We start from the raw sequence: 26,445 nt of genomic DNA, 5'->3' as shown, positions 1-26,445 counted from the left end.
ATCATAATATGGCCCCTTTAATAAGTCAGTGATAAACAAGGAGTGTTTAGTGCTGAGTGTGCTGACATCTGTGTTTAGTCTATCACTGTCTGCAGGAGGGAAAACAAATGTATATATCATAGGTTAAACTAACACTACTCTTGCTATGTCATTGTGCCAGTTATTTAATATTGTCAAGAGAAAGTTAAGTTTCTGAAATTATGCAATTGTATGATGTATATTTGCACTTTCTGTATATTGCAATTCATTGTGTAATTTTTACAAACACACACAGGCATTTTCATTTGACTTTTTCCTCCAGTGTTTTAAACATATCTTCAGTTCACTGTTTGACAAGCTAGAATAGGTAGTTGTAGGGTACAAACACATCCTGTATCAGTTCTTTTGACAGTTCAATAAACGGTATGGATTCTATAAATCCTCATGTTTGATGTGGAGTGTCAGTCCGATTATAATCCCCTCTCACTTAAAACCACAGTATGATTCTGTTAGTAGTTGGTTGAACGTGTGCCGTGTTATCAGGAACAAAAATGGAAATGGAACCTAATATTTTGTTGATTGTATCTTTTGGGATAAAAAAATTACAAAATCACAATATTTACCATCATACGGATATAATTTCAGCATTTGATGTAATTTCTACATGTGTAATGTGAATTCTGGAATTCAACTACTGCAGAAATCTATCTTGTAAATCTATCTAAGATGTAACAAATTTCAAATATTTTCAAATCTGACTCACTGGGTTCTGGCTCTGGACTGTGTATATCTCATACTGTATATTATAATACCCAAGTGTTTCCCTGGGTTCAGTTACGGAATCAGAAAGACAACTTGTGAGTTTATTTTGAAGGAATCACACCGGAAGTGTTGCTTGCGGAAGCGTGTGCTCGTGGGCGGGGGGGGTCACATGGAAGCATTGGAGTTGGAGTAACGGTTGTAGACCCCCACCGGCACAGCTCAGCAACTGACAGTCGTTATGAGACGGTGGACCGGCAGCTCATACATTTACTCTTCTAACGCCTGGTTCAGCCATGTCCGGAGCTTTGGCGAGGCTGCTCTTCTACCCGACTTTAGCCTACAATGTCGTCATGGAGAAAGTGTCGTCGAGACGGTGGTTTTGACCGGGTGGACGAGACGGTCCTCCTCGGAGCGCTGCCCTTCAAGTCCATGACCAAACAGGTGAGACTGTCTCTCTTTCTCTCTCACTCACACAAACACACACACACACACACACCGGCCTTTACAACAGTCAACTCCCGTCTCTGTCCTAGAACCAAACGTTAAATTCAGGCTAATTACAAACGTGAATTAGCTGTGTGTGTGTGTGTGTGTGTGTGTGTGTGTGTGTGTGTGTGTGTGTGTGTGTGTGTGTGTGTGTGTGTGTTTTGACAGGAATCGGTGGAAAACATAAGACCATGTACCATAACGTCCTCCACCTCCTGGGGAAGTAGCTGGAGATGGCCCTGTCGCACAGATTTAACTGCCATTCGTATTTAAAGCATCGGTGTGCAGTTGAATCTCAAAAATTAAAACTCGTACATTTTAATGATTTAATTTTTCGATAATTAAAGCCTCTGTATATGAAAATATTACAATATTTAGTGTCATGTTCGAGTAAACCACTAATTATGCAGTTCAATACAATGAATGTCAAACCTTAGATATTGGTATTCTAATTTTCTGATAATAATGAGAGTATGCTATACTGTCGTACTGCTATTTCTGGAACTAAAAGCATTTTGGAAGTTTGTCATTTAAATAAAAAATGTACTGTGTCAGAGGAGTCTTTGACGTATCCAGTTGTTAAGTAGCGGAACAAAATTGTGACTCTAATGACCAAAACATGCTTGCTTTGTTTTACAGCTGGTAGAAACAGAAAATGTCCGAGGGGTTATCACTATGAATGAGAAATATGAGACCAAGTATTTCTGCAACACAGCTGAGGTGAGTTCAGCCCTCATATCTTCTCACTACCTGAGATCCCTACAGTCAAACATCAAGTAAAAGTGACCTCATAGCACTGAAGCATTGAGTTGTTGAGCAAACGGTTCAATTGTTGGAGATAAAAAAAAGAAGAGTGTGAGCTGATGAAATCCAAATGTAAACCTGAGACTTTAAGATAAGCCAGTTTAAATGGGTCTCATCTTCTCAACTGATAAGCTCACACATCTTCAGCGATACTCCAGAGAGTCCTCCTCATGTCTCTCTTGTGTTAAAAGCCACATTGTTTGTGTAATGTCGGCTCCAGGAATGGCACGCTGCTGGCGTGGAGCAGCTGATGCTGAGCACTGTTGACCTCACCGGTGTTCCCAGCCTGGAGAACCTGCACCGAGGAGTTGAGTTTGCTCTGCAACATCGTGAGAAGGGAACCAGTGTGTATGTCCACTGCAAAGCAGGACGCTCCCGCCCAGCGCCACGCTGGCTGCTGCATACCTCATACGGGTCAGTCAGTCACTATTCATGCGTCATGGTCGTTAGAAATCAGTGTTATTGATCGTTGTCAGTAACAGACACACCACCTGACGTTTGCTGTGAACTTTACACTGAAAATATTTGAAAGCACCTGGTGTCTGCCATTAGTCCACTGAAAACTGAACCAAATATAGTTCTTGCATCTTTGCTGGACCTTGTTGATCCAGTCATCATTCACCTCTGTGTGAACTGTGTGTGTGGGACTGTGACTTTTGACTTCACTACAAGTCAAATGTACGTCAGATAGGTGCTTGTAGGACATTCTGTTACAGACAATAGACATTTTGTTTCATCACATTCATCACAATTTCTGTCTGTCCCTTGTGTGAGTTTGGAGGTGAAGAAGTCACTTGAGCCATGAGTTCCGTGACGGTTTGTCTTGACGTTGTGCCCTTTGCTGGCAGTTACACTGCTGTACACCGGAGGAGGCCTGTCAGAAGCTGGCGTCTGTTCGTCCACACATCCTGGTGCGGACGTCTCAGCTGGAGATGCTGAAGGAATACTACCAGCAGGTTTGTGGACCATCCAGTTAAGACAGAGTGACATGACGCTGGGACATCTGGAGGATTGGACTCATCAGAGCATTGCTTCAAGTTTCTTCCCAGCAAGGCGTCTATATCACACTGTACAGCCATGGAAGAGAAAAGGATAATTGTTTTCTAGCTGTTCTCATGTTGATTCTTTTGAAAATTGGCAGAGTTAAGTTGTTGAATCTCAAATGAGAGAATAAATTTACAAAACACAGCTACCAAGGTGGTAATTGCCCTTTGTTGCAGATCCGATTCTTGTAAAAATGTTTGACCAGAGATGTTCGTTTGCCCTGGGAGGAATGTCAAGGACATTTACAAGCCATGATATTTTTATCATATTTTCACAAATACTCCTGAGATTAAAATAGAACAAAACACAACAGCGGTGATAGTGTCAACATGTCACAGAGGTCAGTGTTTTTTTAATGAATTCTTTTATTACTTTTGACACATGAAACACATGTGGCTCATGTAGACATGACATCTACAGTACTCTCATTGTTTTTGGTGTCTTTGGCGTTGTTTGAGAATAGATGGAAACTTTCATTTTTGAAAGTTTTTTTCTCAAAAAATAGTGACTGTTGCAGCATGTTTACTTGTGACATTAACAATCAAACTGAACACTCCAATTACTCATCATTCTTCAAACTGAGTCTCACCAAGCTCATTTTATATCAAAACTTACTGTTGTTTACAACGTTTCATATAACGTTTTATTCAACTTGAAAATTCTGACAATGTTAAATAAAAGAACAATACAATGTAATTTGAATACTTTCATTTTTTTCTGTGTTTAGGTGTTACCGTCAACAACTTACATGTCAATATTTTCAGTCATGTATGGTGTGTCTGTCTGACATGGCTGCTTCACATTATTCATTATGTAGCAAAGTGAAGTATTTAAATGACTCTGTTTAGTATTTTGGTCCCATTTTACTAGTAAAATACTACCTATAAGTTACGTATAGGTGTGTTTCATAATAAAAAGATAAAAACCAATTTGTATGTAGTTCGTCTCGACTGCAGTGCAGTGATTACCCCCCTCCAGGTCACAAGGGGGCGACAGAGCGTCAACCTGCTTTTCTTTGGAGGAGAAAGGTCCACACAGCGAACATGGCTGCGTCGTTAGTGCGGTTTGTCCGCGGAGGTCTTGGACGTAGTCTGAATAGTAAGTCAATTGGACATTCTTGTGTGTTTAGACAAGCGGCTTATTGTGATTTCCCATTGAACACGATTCACCCGTGTGCGCTACGGAAAACGACAAATTGCTATTTTAACCGTTAAATGTCTGAGGGTTGACCTTCGCGCTAGCTAATGCTAACCGCGTTAGCCTGTACGGAGCTGTATCGCAGCTATGAGAGGATGTTTTTTTCTGTGACCGGTGTTTAGATAAAGGCTATGGATAAATTAGTTATTTTCTGTGCATACAACAGGCACTGTTTGACGGGGAATGAGTGCAATTAGTCAATTAGCTGACTAGTATAAATATGACTTTTATTTAAAGGCACCAAGAGAGGTAAAACCTTGAACTCACACATTTCAACAACTCCGCATACAGACTCCATGATGGACATTGAAAAACAATATTACTTGACAATACTTGTCAATACATATTCATATTTACATGAACCCTCTCCTCTGTTTCCACTAGTTGCCAGGTCTTCCTGTCTCCTCCAGCAGCAGACACGACTGCAGAGCTCCACCACTGAGACTAGGCGTGAGTACAGACATCTGCAAACAGCATGAGACACCAGGGAGATTTTTTTTTTTTTCTCTGAGAAATGCCTGAGTCACATTGTCATGATCCCGTCGTCTGATTGGAGATGTTTTGACATCTGACCTGAGATTTGCCAGGTACATTTAAATGGTACCTTTAGAAGATGAGAGTGGTGTTTGAGACCACCCCTTCACATCTACCAGGGGCACATAGGACCAAACCGTGGTTATGGTAAACAAACTGGACTTAGAATTTCCTTTGCATTTCCATGCAAATATAGATTAATGTAAAGTCAGACTGAATGGACATGTGTGCTACACTCTTTACACAAAGTTTAGTCCATGAACGTCATGAATCAACTGTATATATAAGAAAATACTGTAAAATGAAAAAAAAAATACCAGCAAGCATTGAGTGAATGTGCATAAAGATCTTTGATACATGTGAGGAATTTGAATTGTCTGACGTATTTTGTAAAGAGCAGTTGTTAGTTCAGATGTAACTTACCAATAAACGTCATCCCCACCAGATTATAAAAAGTGGACTGAAAAAATGACAGAAATAGTGTCTGCAAACAGATGTTGCGAGAACACTGGCAGGAAAAGAAGGGGACATGGGGCTGTTTTTTGATACAGGGCCATGGGTTGAGGAGGTGGTATAGCTGTGACTAAATATTTCGATTTCTGTTGTAATTTACTGTGTGGATTACTCTGTATTGGCAGTGAGCCAGGGGAGTGACTGGTTGAGTTGTCTGAATGTATAATATGAAAAAGAAATAAACGTAAATACATCGTCATTCCACAGCCACCGTCCGACCAAAGGATGCTGTCACTCACAACCAGCTGGCAGCGTTTGGGGAGTATGTGGCTGAAATGATGCCCAAATACATCCAGCAGGTTCAGGTCAGTTCACATTAGCATTACGTGTACACAGCTTCCTGTCCACTGCAGCAGTCGGAGCGATTCAGTGTTGTTTTGAAAAGCATGTGGCTGTTCTGAGAGGGTCTGTGTGTGCAGGTGACCTGTTACAATGAGCTGGAGGTCATGATCCATCCTGACGGAGTGGTCCCCGTTCTGACTTTCTTGAGGGACCACACCAGCGCCCAGTTCAGGAACATGATCGACCTGACTGCCGTTGACATCCCCACACGACAAAACCGCTTTGAGGTACCAAAAAAAAAATGTTAAGAGACTGGGTGAACTAATCCACTTAGGTCTGGTGGACAGCGGTTCCTCTGTTTTACAATTTACATTGACTATTTGGCACGTGAGATATGAGTTGCGCAGGAATGCAGCACTGCAGCAGAGACACACATTCCGAAATCAATTATTATTATTGTTACTTTGAGAACAGTGATGTGGCCGGTCAAGACACGTCAGCGTGCAAATAAAGTCAAATGTTTCCTCACTGTGATGTGTGGTGGTTTTCAGATTGTGTATAGTCTGATGTCACTGCGCTACAACTCCCGTATCCGTGTCAAGACCTACACAGATGAGTTAACGCCAGTGGACTCTGCTGTTCCCGTCCACAAGGCTGCCAACTGGTACGAGAGGGAGGTGGGTCCACACGAACACATCTGAAGGTTCAGAAAGTAGAAGGCTGAGGCTGAGGCTGCACAGCTCCGACTGTCATGAAGGGTAATCACAGTGAAGTGTGTGTGATTTGTACAGGTGTGGGACATGTTTGGTGTGTTCTTTGCCAACCACCCAGACCTGAGGCGCATTCTGACCGACTATGGTTTCGAGGGTCATCCCTTCAGGAAGGACTTCCCTTTGTCTGGATATGTGGAGGTGACTTCTTCCAGCAGCACACCCACACACGTTGCGTGGCCACCAGCTTCATTCAGGTCCATCAGTGTGTGATCGACTTTGTCCAAAGTGGAGTGGACTTGGCAGGATGTCCATGAGACAGACAAGTCAGACGCTGTGCCCAGATGTTTAAAACTGCAAAGTCTGCTGGGCACATTTTATTGTTGATCATTATCATGACCAACATGCTGCTGGAGTAACGATTGCGTTTTAATATTTTGTGCTTGACTGATTCTCTGAGAATCAGAAACTACTTTACAGAATATCTCTACAATGTCCCTTTGACCGCCGATGTTTCTCCTTTATGTCGAAGTTGTCATCCATGAAAACAGCTGGAAACACCTCTACACTGACCAAACCCGTCCTTCCACAGGTGCGTTATGATGATGAGGTGAAGCGTGTGGTGGCGGAGCCGGTTGAACTGTCGCAGAGTTCAGGAAGTTTGACCTCAACACTCCCTGGGAAGTGTTCCCCGCCCACCGAGAGCCCCAGGAGGCAGCCCCCAAACTAGAAGCTGGTGACAAGGCTCCTGAGAAGAAGTGACGTCCACTCAAACCGTCGTCTGCGTCGTTCTGTGATTCCCAGCCTTCAAGAGACCCACCTGGAATATTTATGTAAATAAAACTACGAATTAAAACAATGGTTGAAACGATTTATGCAGATTTCTTGGAAGCATCTCAACCAGGTTTGGAATTTGAGAATGCTGTGGTGACAAATGTCCGAATATTATGTCACTGGATTGTAGAACACACAAACAAAAACCTCAGGATTTCCTGTGACTGGTTCGGTTACTGTTCCAAGCTGGATCATTCTTGAAGTGACAAAAACTCTATTCTATTTTTACATGAATTGAACCTAACCAGATGTTTGAATTCAGTTTTATCGGGGAGTTTTCCTCATTTCTGGATAAATAAACCCCTGTATACTGCATACAAATACTAAAACAAATAATCAGTGAGACATGAACTGAAGTTTAAATCATGCAACTGGGCACATTCTCTGTTTTTAAAGAGGGGGCCACCTCAGGTTTGCAGCCTCTCCTGCTGCTCCTCTCTCGTTACTACTAGGTGACCAGCAGGTGGCGTTGCAGATTTCCTTTAACTCCGTTTCCCTGTCAGGACTTTGATTTCTGCCTCATTTCACCTGATGGATTGAAGAACAGTCCAAACTGCACATTTCTTCATTTATTTTTGTCAGACAATATCTCTGAGGCATTCAATTTACATTGAAGAAACTCTTAAAACATTTAAAAAGGCATCATGAGCCAGACTACTAAAACAAGACATGGGTCAAAATGTTTATATTTCTTTGAATTAAGACCAAGTCAAGTTTTTTGTTTAATATCACATTTTGATCCATGTGAATGTAGTATCTATTTCATGATGATTTCATCTAAAGGAAAGAAGCACAGACCAGAAACATCAACATATTGCCCATAACTTTACAGAAAAAATACACAGTAACAGGCATCCACTGGGCCTGTAAAGCTGTTCAGTATCTTTTGACTCCACTGAGTCTCCACGTATAGGCATGCATCACACTTCTGAATTTAACCAGCAAGTTAATGTTCATGTCACTTCACACACGGCATGAGTTGTGCAAGAGGTTTCACGATTTGGTCAACAGGCAACACTTTGACAGACGGGTCAGGATTTACTGCACTGGGGATCGCTCTCATACTGAGGCGGAAACGTTCAAAAAAGCAACAAATTCTAGACTGACGGAACACATCAGCATCTGAAATGAACGGACGTGTGTCAATGTCCACAGTTTTGGAAGTCTGTGCAGTCGTAACAGACAGGAAATTATTCATAAGTCACTGTGGAAGGGAGCAGCCATGTGAGACAGCTGGGACATACTAGTTTTCAGGAAGGGTGGGTTAGAGGTTAGATCAGGGACATGTTTGACTGAAAATTGCATCACATTTTTGTTCCTGTGCACTAATTATCAGCCCTCAAACCTCAAAGTGAATTTTAGAGGGATTCTTTTAACTCTGCTATTGTTTACTTCCAACATTTGTGCCCTAAAGAGTTTTACACAAAAACAATGATAAAAAAAAAAAGAAAAGACAGAAACATAGACTTGGTGCTTTGGTGTCTTTCTGCTGCACCACATCTGCCTCAAACAGTTACTTTACAAAGGGTCGCTCCTCCACTGAAATAACTTAGATCAATTTGAAGAAACAGTTAAAAACAAGCTGTACTTTGTCCTCTTTTTTGCTCACTCAAGTGAAATCAATGAAGGTGTAACACACTCACTTTAGATGTCAAGAGAAGGACGAGAGGGCTAAACGTGTTTGTTTAGCATTTTAAAACGCGTCTTTACTAAAAGTGACATCATTTGCCTCCAATTTAAAGGTTTCGACATTCGCAGCATAACAGCATATGTTAAAAAGAAAATCAAATGGATTCTTATTTACACAGAATAAGATTACCGCTAATTATGAGACCACCTTTGAATCAGTTATTATGATTTTTTTAATCCTACTGTAAAACAAAACTTTGGAGATGTTCAACAAATGCTCTGTGAAATTATAAGTGTAAACTTATAATTAAGTGTAAACAAGTAACCATTTTACATTCCGAAATGATGAAATATTTGCAGCATCAAAATCTCAGTTTGGGTAGATTTAAATTTAATCTATAAAATGAAAATAAACACAACTCTCCGTTGTAAGAAGACAGAAATATGAAATGTTTAGTATCTGCCAAGGAAAAGGTCTCGCACGTCCTAATCATCTGTTTCACTAAAACCTCAACATAATTTTGTGTCCACATGCCCCCATTTCAGATCATTTCTGCATCCTGCTACCACAAAAGTCAGACATGTTGTCATTGGATTACTGCTAGAAGGAACTATAGTAACTATCTGTCAACCCTCTGTCAGCTGAGGACCATTGACAATCACTGCTTTACACCACTGCTCATATTTTCCCGTCATGAAAACTGCAATAAAAGATTCAAGTGTTCAATAAGAATCACTTCACATGGTGCCGCTCCAGCAGACGAGGTAATTTCATGAAGTCAAGGTTCATCACAATTTTCAACAGTGTCATCCTTCTCCCAGCAGTGGGAAATGAAACAGCCACGCATATTACAGTGGCCTGGGAGAGGCATTTCAATTTCCCCCCATGGTGGCTTTCATCTTTAAATGAAATGAAACGCTGCAGAATTAGAAATGAGATTGTGGCCCAGTGGTGGCATGTGGACCACGTCGTGCATGGGACGGACGCGTGGAGTCTGCAGTCTCTCCAATACTTTGTCAGTTTTCTTCTGCTGCGGCGCACATACACACAAAAAAACACGTCTTTACGCACCTGTAAAGACTCAGTGAGGTGACACAACGAGGAAACACCCGACACAACACACAGCAACAAGAAAATAGAAATAGAAGTTAAATACACTGTCAGTTTAAAAAAAAAAAAAAAAAGTGTATATTTCATGACTTAGTGAAGATGCGTGTTGTGCTGTGTGGCCTTAAGGAGCCAGTTCAGTTCTTTCCCATCATGGTTTTACCTTTAAAAGTGTACATCACAAATGTCAACACAGAATTAAAGAGAAAGAGGACCGATGTGACACAGAAGGGAACAGGTAACAAGTGAGTTACAGTTCAGTTAGTGGTCCCACCGCTGTAGTTCACAGTCCAACGTGTACGTGAAATGAAGATCCTGGAGGCCTTTTGCTGCAAATTCAAGATATTTTCACTTAATTTCTGTATTCAGTCCAAGGTCCCTGTGACAAAAAGAATTCATAAAAAGAGGACGAATCGGAGAAGGACAAAGCAGTAATTCATCTCTGGTATTTGCCACACGACTCAGTCTTTTCTGTGGACGACCACCTCGCATGAATCCTCCACGCAACGTTCCGTCTGCGGCGATGCGGTTAGGGCTTCTTGTCTGCGTTTGGTTGGCTGGTGGTTGTCATGGTGCTCCTGCTGCTGCTGCTGCTGCTGCTGCTGCTGCTGGGGATGTCTGGGTAAACCAGGAAGCCAGTGAAGGTGATGTATTTGGCGTGGTTGCTGTAGGCCCCGAAGCCGTCTCTCTGGTGGGAGTAGAGCCAGACCGTGTCCCCCGGCTTCAGCGACAGCATCAAACTCTGGCTCTGCAGGGCCTTCTCGCCCTGGCTGTCGTCGTAGATCATCGCCTGCACCTCCAGTCGGTTTTTCATCAACTTGACGGACAGCGTCTTCTGGGGCAGCTTGCCCACGTTGAACGAGAAGTAGTAAGCCCCAGGAATGCGGCACGTGAACGTCCCCTCCGTGACGTTAAAGTCCTGGCCGATGTTCACAAACGCGGTATCGAAGCTGACCGGATGATGGTGCGGCAGGCCCGCCTGGTTTACTCCCACGATGCTCTGGGTGCGTCCCGCTGAGAAAGCCGATCTCTGGTCACGTTCATCCTCCTCCTCCCCATCGCCCCCCTCCTCTTCCTCCACATGCGTCGTCTCCTTCTCCTCCACATCGTCAGTCCTTTCCGCCCGGGCATCCTCTGCGGGGTGGTTACCGTTCCACAGGGGCTGCTGCTGCGAGTCGTGGGCAGGACGAGGTTGGGGGTGGTGTTCCTGGTAGTCGTAGGTGTCTGGGTAGATGAGGTAACCGTTGAAAGTGGTGTAATGTCCAGTGTTGCTGTAAAGCGCATAGCGGGGGTCACCATGGAGACGGAGCCAGATGGTGTCCCCAAACTCCAGCTGCAGCATCACACTCTGGCTCTGCACCTGAGGAGCGAGACCGTAGTTATCACAGCACCGAGGAGCACATAATCTGATCAGCGACCACCCACAGTCCATCACTCAGAGGAACTCGGTGTGTGATCTGACTCACACACACACACACACACACACACACACACACAACCTCCATGGTAACAGCTGTATCAAACTGGAGCGCGACTATTGCCAACATTCCTACTCAGAAGCACTCACTACCTCATTTTATCTATTTTTATTTTGCACTTTAACACAAATCATTAACTTAATCTGACATTCGGAGTGTAAGAGATTGTTGTTACTGATGCTGTGAAGAATGAGTTTTGTCTTGCATGTTGTTATGACCTCGCGTGTCGTACCCCTTTTGCCAGAGTTCCAGCTGGGGACACACTACATTTATTTACCCATGATTCACAGCTGTCATGAGTTCGCTGTGACTGGGGACAATCAGCCTCCCCTGGACTCAGTCGGTTGTGTATAGTGATCATCTACCCTATCCACTCCTCCACGACTTGACCCGTACCCATTCTGGCATTTCAGTGGATTTCTCCGAGCACAAAGCTGTGTAAACAGCCGTTTTGTCGTCCATGTTTGTCCCTAAACTTTCGCTATCACAAACAGGCTTTGATGCGATCAGTTGGGCTGCGATTCGTTTGACAAATCATCTCGTCTGTGATTCCTCATTGGGTGCAGTCGTCTGTCTGTTGTCTTTTCCAAAATCTTACCCGATTACACGGACCTACCTTCCTCTCCTCCCCGGCGTTCTCTTCATACACAATGGCCTGCACCTCATTCCTGTTCTTCATCAGCATCACAGACAGGTCTTTGTGTGGGAACTTGCCCACTGTGAAGGAGAAGTAGTAGGCCCCGGGGATGCGGCAGCGAAACAAGCCAGACTTGGGGTCAAAATCCCCGCCGATATTGACGTACACGGCGTCAAAGGTCACTGTCATCTTGGGCCCGCCTTCCATACTGTTGGTGCGTGCCACAGAGAAAGCTGAACGTAACTCCACATCATCCGCCAGTCGAGCGAAACCCAAAACACCGCCTGCATGGCTCAAGCACAGAAGGCCAATCAGCATGTTTGCCGGGAGCAGCATTGTATCTGTAGATAGATGCAAAAAAAAAAAGGGAATTAGATGTTGATTTCTTGTGCTGCACCACATTTTTCATTTTACTTGTAACCACATGAAAATCCCCAAAAGAGTAAATACACGACCCTGCTGGTCACTCAACAAACTGCAGTGTCTTAACAGTGACATGAGTTTGTTACAGAAAAGGAATTTTACGTAAAATACTTTTAATGTCTCACCGATATTATCAGCACCCTCACAACAAACAGAAAACAAACCGTAATACTGGTGAACGCTGCATTAGCACATCATAGAAGACACACGGAACAGGCTCAATCTGCATGAGAACCAAACCCACAAACCCACCCACGGGCCGCTGTACGTGCACCGTCCCAGCTGATTGCTCTCTGTAGCACATATATTAATGTGCTGTCATTGTCTCATTGTCCACCTCTAATGAACCGCCAGGAAGCAGAAACACACAGGTGGAGCTGCCAGCGCGCTAAAAACGCCGTCATAACAGAGAGGACACCGCAGACCACGAGGTTTGTTGTTAGCCCCGGAGGAGCAATTAGGAGTTTATCAACCATAATTGTTTACTACGTTAAATGTATAGTACGTAATAATTGTCCTTTTCACGTTGGTGAAAACAATGTGAAAGCAAATATTTTTTTTGAAAATGAATGGACAACTTCAATCATCTTTTAGCATTAAAAATATAATTTCGGTTAAAGAGTTTCTACATATTGGTGGTGTATTAACCATTACAGAGACATAAAACAATGATTTTCTAATTACCAATAACTGATAACGTAGGGCAGCTGTGGCATTAGCCTGAATCTCAGTGGTGGTCTAATACATTTGTTAGACACTTCATATTCAGCACACATCAACCTGGTAGCGTGCCAATACACTGCAGCATATGTACAACTAAGGTTTGAGCAGACACGTCATCGTCAACCTCCTCTGTCTCAGCTGGTTGTTTCAGATTTAAAGACGGTGTTATCCATTCCCCCAGAGGTTTTATTCACCTTCACTGACGAGGTGGAAGTCCAGCCATTTACTCCGAATGTCTTTAGGTCATTCGCCCTGTGTGTGAATGACCTATGACCTTTAACCCACAAATTGATTACAGTTCTCCTGGTATCAGATGAATTATGCACCCCTCCGCGAGTTTACGCTGAGTTCTCAAACCAATGGGAACAAATAGGAACATAGAACCAGAACAGGACTCGAAAGCCTCTGTTACGTCTCACCACTGTCATTTATAGTCATTCATTTTATAATGGTGCTTGAGAAAAGATACGGTGTGTTCCAGAGGCCTTGAAGTTATTCACGGTTTGAACAAAATCCCCTTCTAGTGGTCTTTGATTTATTGTGGTTTATTGTGCTCAGACACACAACAAAAGCTGCTCTGTTTTTCTGTTTTCACTGTAAGAATTCTTTCCATTCTCCACAAGAAAAGATGCTGCAGTACTGGCTTTGCCGACATTGTATTTTCCTTCCAAATAACTGACAATTCAGCACTTAGGCTTGTTTGTGTAATGGCAGCTTGCACCTCGAAATACTGTTTGCTTGTCTGGTTAATGGCAGCAGTTTTAACCAGTCCTGTTGACAGACCGCTCTCCTCCGAGAGCGCCGTGCTTCAGGTTCAAGCAGCAATGAAAGAATAGATCAAACAAACCTCTTCCATAATGAGCCCCCGTGGGAGTTAGGAGAGGGAGGGAGAGGAGCAACAGAATAGAGCAGAAGAGGAAACAGTCGGGGAGAATTAGTCCACACAAATATGAAAACGACACCACGCCATGCATGTTTAAAATCTGTGTAATTAACAACTGTCTTGAATCCTACGCAGTTCCACAGTTTACATGAACACTCAAATTGATGTTAAGTTGTTTTTAATTGTGTATCATTCATCTGTTTGTGGAATTAATGACACGGGTTTCATGTCTGTGAAGGTCCTCAGTCATCCACTGAATTTCATTGGTTCACTTTTAAGCATTTCACAGTTTGTTTAAAGCGTTTTCATTTCAAAGTTTCCTCCGTTTCCTCCTGTTAAGGGTCATTGTTCAAAGGGTAGAAAGCCCCAGACCAGGAATCAAACCTTACTGCCCTACTAATACTGTTGTGTCACATCCACTCCCCTCAGTCACATGAGTATTATTGTACCAATGAGCTGAACCTGAACCTGAGAAATGTTGTTCTGACTGACTCCCAAAAAGTTCACTCTTGATTTATGTAGTAGTCCATGTTTTCAGTGATGTACTCGCAGTTGTTGTTGTTGAGAATTACTGTTTCAGCATTTCTTATCTGGGGCAACGCAACAAACTCCACCGGCTCTTTGGGCGCTCCCAATTATTCCCGTTTGCTCTGAGGTTTAGCGAGTCCTTTCTGAACATTGGGCACGTGCAGTAGATGTACTCGGATGCACTTTTCAGAATTTCCCTGCGGTCTCTTTTTTTTTAAAATGACTCACACCTACTCTTACAAGTTGGATTAATTACAGTTTTCATCCAAACACGGATCGTGTTCCTTCAATTATACAGTTAAATTGTTAAAGCTTTTAAAGTGATCAAGGAGCTTTATCCGACTGAGTTTAAATAACCGTACGGAAGCTGTGAATGTGCCAACGGCCCATTACGAACACTTTAGGCCGTATTGTGAAATGTGGCACTGTGATGCTTCAGCGAGCAAATGAACAAACTGCATATTTTCCACAGACGCATTAAGTCACGTGAACATTAGTCTTAAACATGAGGGCAGCGGTGTTGAGATGCTGTCTTCACGATGTGAGAGCAGCAGCTGGACCCACGACAACACACACTCTGGTGCCTTCTTCTGCCACCACCGAAATGCCATTATTATGATGAATTTTCTTTAAGCATCTTTTTTTTTGGATGATGCTGGGATTGGTTGACACTTTTAGTTTACTTGTATTTGTCACAACGACAAACACAGATATTCTGTTCTATTCTACTCTGTGCTATGATGGATGGTGTCAGGAGTACCCACTGGAATTGGTTTCCAGTGATGCGTCCCTGTCCGTGTGAACGTGTGATTCCTTCCATTGGTGAGGTGTGATGTCCATAAAAAGTGAAGAATCTTAAATTGTCTCAACCTGAAGGTGAAGGTGAAGACATACTGTTGCATCGTAAGCTGCTTCTGAGCGCTCCTTGGTTGGTGCAGTCATTATCGACTGATCTGATCATCTCATTTATGACGTAAAACCCATCAGAGACTGTGATCGGTGAGCGGTTGTTTGACATTCGGAGACAGCCGCGGGCGTCAAAGGATGAATGTGTCCTCTGAAGAAAAGACAGGGTTAGAAGAGAGAGAGAGGAAAATAAGTTTCAAGTCGCAGAGACCTTTGTCCTGCCCATCAAAGATTTCAAAAGCATGTTTAGCGTGACCTTCATGCAGCATGTCAAAGAGTGACATGGGCTCAGAATGTCACCTTTTAATCTGTCGTACCACACTGCAGACACATCTTTCGTTGTGTTTGTCCTCGTTATGTTGCACTGAGGGGAACATTCTTTAAGACAGCCCGACCTCGCTAGGTTGATTACTTTACAGGTTCCCACTTTATCACCTTGCCCTCAAATTCAGCATCGCCTTCCAGCATCCGTCTGTGCTCCATCTCTCAGGTTTTGGCTCCCTGAGACCTGCTGTGTGTCTAAGAATAGACAGCTAGATCAATAACTGATGACTGAGGAAAGGATGACAGGAGCTGGGAGAGGAAATGAAAGGAAAGGGAAGGCACGCTGAAAAAGTGTGAAGTGTGACATGAGTTTCAGGGTGCGTGTCGGAGGAAATGTGTGTATTTGTGTGTGGTGAAGGGCCTACGTGTGAGTCTTCCCATCTCTGTCCGCTTCTGCCTCTGTATGTGCGCATACATCGCCTTGTCTCACTGCGCACACGTGTTGTGTGTGTTCGCTCTGGTGTTTTGTGAGATGCATGTGTGTGATGTGTGTGAGCGTGTGCAGTCTGCCCTCCACGCTGGGCCATCTGCTGTAGGTGATAACAAACACATTAGGCTGCAGACTGAAGCAAAACAAGCAGGCCGACTTACAGCGGCTGGCTGGGGATCACAAGTGGAAGTTAGGACTGCTTTAACAACCGATCTGTATACTTCCCGAGCTCCAGCGCACACGTCTTCGCCTTAAATAAATGCACCATTTGGATTCCTACTTTCACATTGAAAGAGCCCGATAACGTCACACCCAAAGACATTCTCGTTCAGTCCTCTGCGTGCCCCATGTCCTATCTACCAGATAGTATGGTATGGTATTTGTTTTTGGATAGGACAGAGGAAAGTGACGAGCAGAGCTCACACCACGGACACTGACAAGAAAGAGTAGATTAACACTCATCAGATGATCTGTCTCTTTCCTGGACCTGACAAAATGTCAACCACACCAATTGGCCATTGTGAAACTATGGTAACATTTCTGAAAGGTGTTTTTCAGAATTTATTCATCGTCACCATTTATAGTGTCAAATTACAACACACTCACAGTCGCCGTATTAGAATCGACTCCCTTACAAATGAGATTGATCACCGGTGTTGTTCTGGGCCGTTCAGCCCCCTCAACCGGCCTCCTAATGTTTCCTGGCTTTAATGTCTACATCGAAACGTGAGCGTCTTACATTGATACTAATGACTTAGACGTACTTTAAAACCTGCCACATCAGCGTTAAATGTCAAACTGGACGTAAAGGATCCTAACAGATTCGTGTTCAGATTAGTGTATGTAGTTAGCAGCTGAGTTGCCATAAAACATGTTTGCTCTCCCTCATAAGTAGGCGCCATGTTTATGCCCATGTTTTCTGGCTGCCAACGAATGCAGTATCTTAAGCTTTACGAGTGTGGACAAACGCTTTGCTGCAAGGCAAACTCCCCCTTCTGCAAGCCACGAAACAACAAAGGGAGAGCTGAGTTTTTCCAAAAAAAAGACAGACTTTTGCTGGAGTTGCAGCATCCTGCATTGAAAGCTGCACAGACATCAGCAAAGGGAGACCCAAATCAGCAGCTGAGACAAAGAATGAGAACATATTCACCACATTCACCATGTCACCAAGCGAAATGATTCACGGAATGAGGTATTCATAGCTCTTCATCCAATGTGTTCACTGTGTGTGATGAAGGATCCGTTTATTTCTTGGTATCTGTACAAAAACAATGACACACAACATTTGGGAAGGAATGTCAAATCAGAGGGATCCTCAGATCTCAAACTTCAACTGAATGACTAGTCATCGCGTCAAAAAATGCATAATTCACCACCATTAGTGACTTCACGAGTTAGCGTGATAATCCTGTGCAGACTCATGAAAAAAAAGCACACACACATCCCAGAGAGTCTTTGGCTCGGATGAGCAGCACGAAGGCGCTAATGTCGCTCACACCTTCCTGCAGATAGGTGCACAGAAATAACCGAGCACCGACGTGGAGTTGGAGACCGATGTTCTGCTGGGAGACTGAAATCAAAGCTCAGGTCTTCTAAAGGAGGATGGATAGATGAAAGTCCACCGCTCTGACTAGATGTTGGTATCAAAATGTTCACTGTGGGTGGACATGAAAGTGTTCAGTCGAGTGCTGCCATTATCGGTATGTGCAGGGCTGGATGCCTGAAAAGATATCAGACACCTCCGAGTGTTTACAAAGATTACAGCCCCTGCGGGTTGATGAAGCAGAGGTCTACTGAATCGTGTGGGGCACCTCTGAGTAGTGGGGGACATAAACTGGCAGACAAAAGCTTTATCTGAGCGAGGGACACGTGATATTTCACTTCACTCTACAAGAGACAAAGGGGTTGTGAAGACATGATCAGCATGAAATAATGTTGGTGGACAGGCAGACGTGGGGCAACCTCTGACCCAATGTTGTCATGAGATGGAAATGCAGTATCTATCTATTTATCCATCTTGTATTCTGTCTGTGTGTGTGTTGAATGATCCTCCTGCTCTACATCCTTTTTATTGGATTTATCGTCAGTTCTGCTTCTTGACTCGTGCGAGGTTTGACACGTTCTCCGTCTACCCCTCTTCTCTTCGCAAGAGCACAAAAGAAAACGACAGAGAGCAGCGACGCCGGACCCCAATCGCCCGACCCCAATCGTAGACGCTTGAGGACGGAGCGACCTGGTCACTTGGGACGGTTATCAGAGCGTGAGGAGGGCTGATGTCTGCAGGTGTAGCGACAGACCACTGCTACTGTCGTCTCTCTCATTAGCCACCCTCCCCCACTTGCTATTATATCCCCATCACTTGTCAGCATGCTGTCAGCTGCTTGCTCAACTGTAGACCAAGACCAGCCCGGGGACCGGAGGGATGTCAGGGTCCGAAGGAAAGAGAGAGAGAGACAAAAGAGAGAATGGCTGAAAGGTTTTAGGTTTTATATCTGAAGCAAGACACTTCTCCCCGCTCCTGTAAACATCCTCGTCCAGTCCTGTCAAATCAGCCGATGTATGTCGCAGAGACACAGAGGGGAGGGGGAGGTAGAGTGACAGTGAGGCAGCAGCCTGGTGTCCTGCCGGGGAAACGGCCGGGTCCAATTCACCAGTGACACATGAGACACGCGTCAGGCCGGCGTGTTGCCTCTGTTCTATCTGTGTCTGTTTACAGGGGACTGAGTACACAAGCATCGGTCCTGTGAGCTGGTGAAGAAGGATGAGAGGAGCTGCAGCAAACGGCAGCAGGGAGACTTATCAGGGGCTGTTTTATTTGGCTATTTCATTATTCGGTTGTTTTGTAAATAAAAAGCAGGTGACTCGTTGACACGTTCTGTCACATCAGCTGCACACATCAGCATTTTGTTCTGACAGGAATCAAATGGCTCTGTCTTGAGCCTCCATTTTACACTTCACCGCCATATAAGGAGAATCTGGAAAAAGGAACAAGAAGTTTACTAATTGAAACGTATCGTTAGTGTCTGTACTCACAATTAACTAAATGCACATGACAGTTCATAGATTTTCAGTGGGTGACCAGTGCCAGTGACCAAATCCTCACTGTCTGTGTCATTTGTTCCTCCAAAGGATACATACACTTAAAACATTTTTGTTTTTCTATAAGATATATTTCTATAAGACTGAACGCACGATAACGGAACAGATGTATATTTTAAAAAGCCATTCTGCTGGTTTCTTATTGTTAACTGGCACACCAAGGGGGGCTGTGAAAGTAGTAGTAGTAGTAGTAGTCGTAGAGATGAATGACGTCAACTCATGGCAGAACAAAAATATTTTATTGACGAAAATGTGTGCAGAGGCGCTATGATCGGTATCCGTCAGCGTACAAACAATCATTTGTACCAGCGACAAAAACAATACAAGAGGGGAACGTATCAAAACCAAATGATCAAATGAACGTTGGGTTAAAAGGAAGTCGTGTCACATCTGATAAATGCTGAATCGACTGACCTGATATTTCTTGGCGGTGGCTTCAAAAGCATCACACTGATTCATTTATTATTGCCATGTGATTAATTATGAAATTTGTTTCCACATCCTCATTCTGCTCTTTCCGTCACTGTCTGCTTTTATTTGATCCAAGTTTTATGAACTGTCTGATCGCGCTGATTTTTCGCATTAGCCATGTTTTTCAAACCGTCGGGGAAGAAGTGCAGCGTCGTCATTTCAAAGCGTACACACACACACACACACACACACAGAATGGATTGAGGATGACATGGTGGCAGAGAAAACAACAACAACAGCAGCAGTTATCAGATTGTTTCACTGATTCTCGTCTTCATTTCAAACAACTAAATGAGACCAGTCTGTTTTATTCTCACCTCCTTTTCTCACTGAGCAATGCTGCTTTTTCTCCAGCACCCAATTCATGTTCATGTGCTCTCTCACTCTGCTGTGATGATCCCTGGGAACGGTAGGAAATAGAAGGCAAAAATAGAAATACACCAACGCATCGTCATACGGCGCACACACACACACACACACACACACACACACAGCGATGACACATAACGCTGCAACACACAGATCCACGGGTGGAGTTTTCAGTGACTAGAGAGGTTTAGCTCAGGTGAAGTTTTGTGGAGGAGAGGGATTCAGGACAGGATTGACGTTTGGTGTCAGTTCTGAAGGTGAACGTCCTTGTGATTTCCTGGATGTTGTCGAGGAGACAGATCAGTGCAGCGACAGAGGGATTATCACCTGATCACACCTTGTATATCTCCAGACAGGCTCTGCTGCAGAACCGTCATGTCTCCCTGCCCCGAGCTTATTGCGTGATGTGTTTATTACCTGCTCTCCGTACTCCGACCCCGGAGGACACCAGTGCTTAAAAATAATGCATTTTTCTTCCAGTTCACTCAGATGTGCTCACATCGCAGCCACACGCTCACCTGCAGCTGGATGCATTTCTTGTCTGTGAGCAGATGTTTGAACAGACATCGGCCTGTTCGGGAGATTCTGACACTTTCTTGTACTTGAAGGGCTCAGAAGCAGTCAACAGACTGAAGTCACGTGACTGAATTTGTGTTCAATTTCTTTGAGATGACTCTTTGAAATGTGGTCTACGGCAGATTTAAATGAACTTGTATCAATATTTTTAGTACAAACCATTTCTTTGGAAGAACCTGCTGCTGTAGTTAGCATTTGTTTACTTTTTAGCACAATTACACCCAGCAGTCACTTCACTCATGCAGTTCAATTTCCGTCTTTAGCAATAAAGGGTTTTAACTGGTTAACGTTCCATTCTCTGCTGCTGCTTATTTGATGAGTTTATTCTGTTGTAGACTGAAGTACTGAAACGTGATGGACGTACTGTTGTTCTACCACTACTACCACTACTACTACTACCAGTGTTGCATGTTTCACCAACATTTCACCAACATTTCACCACCTCAGCCAAATGAAAACAGCTGCTTTCTTGTTTTTTGTCCGGCAGCAGAGAATTGTTAAAAACAAGCAAACAAACAAACAAACATGCAGGTAAATAGGCTGTTGTCTCAACTGTCTTGCCGTTCTTTGTGTGCTACCTATATTTACCAGCCAAAGGTGCTGCTACTTGATCTGTTTTGATAAGAATATGAACGTTGTCATGGGTTGAGGATGCGTCTGTTGCCCAGGGCTGTACAACATTGCAGTGCGTGCTGGTGTATCACAGACTTTGGTCAACAAATGTTTATGTTGAGTTTCACAGTGCTGCTCACTTTACTCCTTCAGTTTATCAGGTCTGATCTTCAAACACACATGGAATGTTTCAACCCGCCCTGCGTCAACAAGGACAACATAATCATTTGTAATCATATTTTTAATTGAACTTATTCGTTAAAATATGTTTGTGGGTCGTTGGATATAATTTCTCCCTGTAAACGCTACAGCAGCTCAGACCACTGCTGGAATTCCAAGGTAACTGTTCATCCATGTTCACGAGAGGTGCTGCAACATTCTCGGAGCTGCCTTTGCACATACAGCGAAGGAAAAGAAAGCTTCTATGTGCTGTGACAGAGTACAACGTTCTATATAGGTCTACCTGTCGTTTCTTCTATTTTTCCATCGCGTGACGCTCGACTCGGAGAAGATCAGCCTTCACTCTCCATTAAAAGTGAACGCAGATACACAACCACCCACAGACGCGCTGGATACCAGAGGCATAGAGCCCCCTTTTGAAACAAAGGCTACATCCGCTTTATGCTGATACGGATGATGAATTTGTAGCCCGCAGCAGCTGTCCTACACTGATGTGGATCAAGTTCTTGTAGCTGCAGAACGAAAGGAGTCCACCTCTTCACTGATAAGAAGGATCTGATCACCACATCACATCCGCCTGCTGCCTCGGGCGTCTCTGGGGTCTCCACCACAGGTAGATGAACCCCATATCCATGTATAATATCCCTACTGTTGCAGGAAAACAACCAAGTGGTCCGGTGGGTTGATATTTGGGTGCAGGCTGTCCGTCAGCTCCTCTATCAGCGGTGCAATATCACGTATGAACACTTTCTGCTGCATTCCGTTGCCTCTGCCTGTTGAGGTATCGCTGTTTCAGGAGAGATGAATTATGAATGCTGCTCAAACGCAGTGTGGTGCTTCTCGGCGGCACTCACGCAGCATGCAACACTTAAGGAAAGACATCCGATCACATCACTGGAACACTTTTGCTGCTCGTGTGGAAAACGGGACAAACTCTTGGAGGGGAGAGGGCACGCGCCGGACGGTCTGTGCTGCCGTTCGTTCCTGCTGGACCCACACAAACCCCACGGACGCCCCGGTGTTTACCCCGCATACCTCCACACCCCCAACTAAGTTCCGTCCTCTCACTCCTGAATGTCACACTGGGCTGAAGCAGCGGATGAAGAAGGAGACCACAAGACTCACCTGTATGTACCGCAAGGTATCCTCAGTCCTGGCTTTGTCTGAATCGTACAGCGGGAAACTTCAGTCTCACCAGTGCTGGATGGATAAACCCTCCCTTCCCTCTGTGGACCCCCTCCTCTTTCTCTCCCAGTCGTCTCCCTCCCTCTCTCTCTCTCTCTCCTTGCTCTTTTTCTCTTCGCTCCTTGTTTTTTCTATTCCATCTGTCCCTCTCTCCCTCTTCAGCCTGCTGTTGCAGATATCTTTGCAGCTGTATTCACATACCTGAATACCTGCCCCCCCCCCCCCCCACACACACACACACACACACACGGCTGTGATCTGATAAGGAGGTTTTAGAGGTGCAATGCGTACCACTGCAGTGAAACTGCTGGTGAGATGCTCTCAGATAACAGTTCGATAGCCTAGATGTGTGTGTGTGTGTGTGTGTGTGTGCGCGCGCAGATAAATAGGAGGGGAGGAGCAGCCGTACCATAATAGCCATTGTGCACTGCTATGAGGTGACAGCGCTGCCACTTCCTCCCTCCTTGCCCGTTGTAGGGAGTCATTATCTCACCTCTGGGAGGGTGGTGCAGCAGCGAGGGAAGAGAGAGAAAACATGTAATGCTCTCAAATTGAAATTCATCCCACCCCCTTCTCCCTTTATAATCTCATTCAAATTCTGCAGTCTGTTGCTCGCTCATATTTAAATGAGCACTTGGCTAAACTGCACCCACTACTTGTGCTTTGCCTGGCCAGCGCTGGCGGTCTGCCACTCTCTGTTGCATCTGAGCATCTTGGAAGCTTTGTGGCAAGCTGGCAGGAGGGGGGGGGGGCTTGTGTTGGCCAACGCACAAAAATAAAATTGAAAGGAGTGTGTGCTGGCAGCGTGTATGAGTGTATGAACGTGAGTGTGTTCTATGCGTGTGTGACTGTTTGATTGAGTTTGTTGTTTTACTGAATACAAGTGTCAACCACCAAAATCATGAAGACGTCTCATGTGAAGCTGAAAGACTTTTCTCTGTGTTCAAACTATGATGAAGTCAATCGCTCACATGGAACAACTCGCATCCCAGTTTTGCCTCTGGACTGAGTAAAAGTAGCTACTGACCATAGCTTGTTGTTGTTTATTTCATGTATTTTGATTATTTGGCCAATAATTTCAGTTCATAAGCACATAACATGTAAAGAAAATGTAACAATTGACCTTCATGCTAAATAAATAAGTTGTCTCTATCCATTAATGGTTGTTGTGTTATTGGTATTACACAAGCGCATGTAACGAGTCCCTCTGTTAATCTTTCCAGATGGGATGTCACAAACAAGAGCTCGAGTCGCCATTGTCTGGATTGTCATCTGATACTGAACCTGGATATTTCCCGGCAACCACACGTAACCAAAAAATTATTTTCAGCAAAGGTATTTGTAATATAACAATACAAACTGACACTAACATTCACTGATTCCCCATCCTCTGGGCATTTCTTTCATACAAAAAAAAGTCCTTTATTGTCCAAACAAGTCATATAATTCCAACAAATGATTAAAAAAATCGTCTTTTGCAGTGCATGGCCAAAATGGGTAAAATAATTATTTTTGAGGTGGATTGGGGGGGTAAGGCTTGTCCTCAAACACTCTTCTCTTCTCTCCACACCAAGTGTTTTCTCTCCTCGGCTCTTTCCACTTCCTGTATTTCCCCCGCCCTTCCTGCACACACATACACATACTCAAGCTACCTGTCTTACATGTGGATTTTCACATTGTGCCACTTACCCACAAATATGAATTAAAACCCATCCTGAACCACATTACCAGCCAATGTCCAGCCCTCACGTGGCACTGTCACAGGCACATGGACAAATTCAAGGACGTGTACGGCACACAGCAAACACATGAGAGGCGATGTCGATCTAATCAAATGTAAGTTCAAAACAACATTTGACAAGAAAGGAAGTGGGAATCAATAAATAAAAGCCAGGCAATACTTGTCCCCTCCGTCATCTGTTCTATGCGTTGCCGTGTAAGAGGCATTGACCGCTGCATGAATAAAACATACTCAAGTAGGTCACACTTGGGTGACGTTAAAACGCGATCCATCCACACACACACGCTGGCCGTAAAGCCGTCCAGCGGTGTGCTGGCCGTCAACATTAAATCAATAAATCAACCATCTTAACCGCAGCCAAGACATAAGAAGGAAGCAGCAGCACCAAGTGAACACCTCCAGTTGATGTCGCCCTCAGGAATAAATACCAGCTCACCCAGATAGTAAAAGTGTGCTGCTGATGCTGATGTTCTCATCTTTATGTCACCTGTGTGTGTTCATCCGAGTCTCTTTTTCAAAATGGAAAATGAAAACCTTCAAAAACATGGAAGGTTTTGAAGAACCACTGGATGTCCTTGTCCTTTTGTCCTGCCCAGGTTACTGATGGGTTATGCGCAGCTTATCTCTTTTTCACTGACACAAAGGGACACAAAATAAAAGGAACAACTGAATGATATTGACATGGCTGTATTCACTGCGGATGTTTGTTAAGAGGATATTCAAAGGTGCCGGTAGTTTTTATTCAGTATCCATTGTTTTTTAATTCCTGTCTGCAGCTGTGACCAGACAAATTCAACAACAGAAAATAAACAGCTTGAGGCTGGATACTGACCTTTATGACATGAACATTAAACACTAATTTAAATATCTATGTATATAATATAATATAATATAATATAATATAATATAATATAATATAATATAATATAATATAATATAATATAATATAATATAATATAATATAATATATTTTCCTAATTCCAGGCCCGCACTGACGTGAATTCAAACATATGAAACAGATCTGTTCTGTCAGTTTATGCAGAAATGAGGCTGACCTACTGTGTGGATCGACCATCCTAGAGACACACTACATGTTTACGGTGTTGTCAGCAGGAGTCCAGAAAACGACGGCAACCGCCATCCTATTTTCACGTTGACCTTGGCAGAGGAATGCGCCCAACAGAGCGAATTGCTGTGAATAATTAGAAACTGGAGGGGGGACTGGATCTTCTCACCTCGTGAACATCATTTATTTTGCCGTCTGCTAACATCAGCAGGTGTCCGTCGTCAGCGGTCAGAACCCCGTCAGGTCATGATTCACCAAGCTATCACTTAGGATGGCAAATTCACCCTTTGTTCTCTTTTAGCCCTATCGAAGACCGTTCATGGTCATCCAATGATCGTCTTCACCGCTTCAGGAAGAGCCAGCTAACCTAGAGCTGTTGTAAATAGAAACTGTGCGAGAGAGATTGTGTTTTTGTTGCTGGTGGTGAATCAATGTCAGAGTTGTCTTCACTGGCATTAATTAGTGGGAAAGGCATCTGCTGCAAATGCATCTGCGGGTTCACACACAGACCTTTGAAAACATCAACCCTGGTAACGCATTGTGAGCAGCAGTGGAAAAAGAGATCGGAATGCTCAAAAATCCCCTCACGCCCTGTTATAATTAGGACTTTCCCTCCGATGGAGGGTGACTGGTGTAGGCGGCTCCAGGCATCTGTGTTTATAACAAAGTACTGTCTCATCTGCACGAAAGGAAAAACAGCTATGAGTCGGCAATGTGACTTTTCATCCTTCCTTATATTTTTGTTTTCTTACTGCTCCATGCTGACAGATGAAGGGCGGATGGTCCGCCTCATTTTCAGCAGCATAAAAAGACAAATGGTTGAATTCTATGGCAAAGATAATTAAAGGTCTATGTTGGCAGGTCTGGGTCAGAGGTTGTGTGGGGATCACATGATGAAAATGAATGCGGTGCAGTTAGTGCAGTATTTCATG

The 26,445-nt window shown here is 43.9% G+C and overlaps 3 protein-coding genes across 3 annotated transcripts; 2 read left to right on the top strand and 1 right to left on the bottom strand.

Annotated features, from left to right (window-relative positions):
• Positions 1 to 1,034: 1,034 nt before the first annotated feature.
• On the top strand, positions 1,035 to 3,008 carry LOC144742320 (phosphatidylglycerophosphatase and protein-tyrosine phosphatase 1-like). The gene is given in 6 exon segments (XM_078624796.1): positions 1,035 to 1,118; positions 1,120 to 1,182; positions 1,867 to 1,947; positions 2,252 to 2,410; positions 2,413 to 2,445; positions 2,880 to 3,008. Coding segments are annotated over 6 exon segments (549 nt in total).
• Positions 3,009 to 4,118: 1,110 nt separating this feature from the next.
• Positions 4,119 to 7,041, top strand: LOC144742322 (NADH dehydrogenase [ubiquinone] iron-sulfur protein 3, mitochondrial-like). Its single transcript, XM_078624798.1, has 7 exons — positions 4,119 to 4,173; positions 4,657 to 4,722; positions 5,527 to 5,624; positions 5,739 to 5,888; positions 6,153 to 6,278; positions 6,393 to 6,512; positions 6,904 to 7,041. Exons 1-7 carry the CDS (start codon positions 4,119 to 4,121, stop codon positions 7,039 to 7,041), a joined length of 753 nt encoding a protein of 250 aa, XP_078480924.1.
• A 3,370-nt stretch (positions 7,042 to 10,411) lies between these two features.
• Positions 10,412 to 12,261, bottom strand: LOC144742319 (complement C1q tumor necrosis factor-related protein 4-like). The gene is made up of 2 exons (XM_078624795.1): positions 11,977 to 12,261; positions 10,412 to 11,242 (listed from the first exon to the last, which is right to left on the bottom strand). The coding sequence occupies exons 1-2, from the start codon at positions 12,202 to 12,204 to the stop codon at positions 10,412 to 10,414; spliced, it is 1,059 nt and encodes a 352-aa protein (XP_078480921.1). The 5' UTR covers positions 12,205 to 12,261.
• Between the last annotated feature and the right edge of the window lie 14,184 nt (positions 12,262 to 26,445).

The sequence above is a fragment of the Lampetra planeri genome, unplaced genomic scaffold (genome assembly GCF_965212315.1).
Source record: "Lampetra planeri unplaced genomic scaffold, kcLamPlan1.2.h2 scaffold_984, whole genome shotgun sequence".
NCBI classification, from domain to species: domain Eukaryota; kingdom Metazoa; phylum Chordata; class Hyperoartia; order Petromyzontiformes; family Petromyzontidae; genus Lampetra; species Lampetra planeri.
Note: the sequence above shows the minus strand (reverse complement) of the source record. Positions and strands in the feature narration are given on the sequence as shown.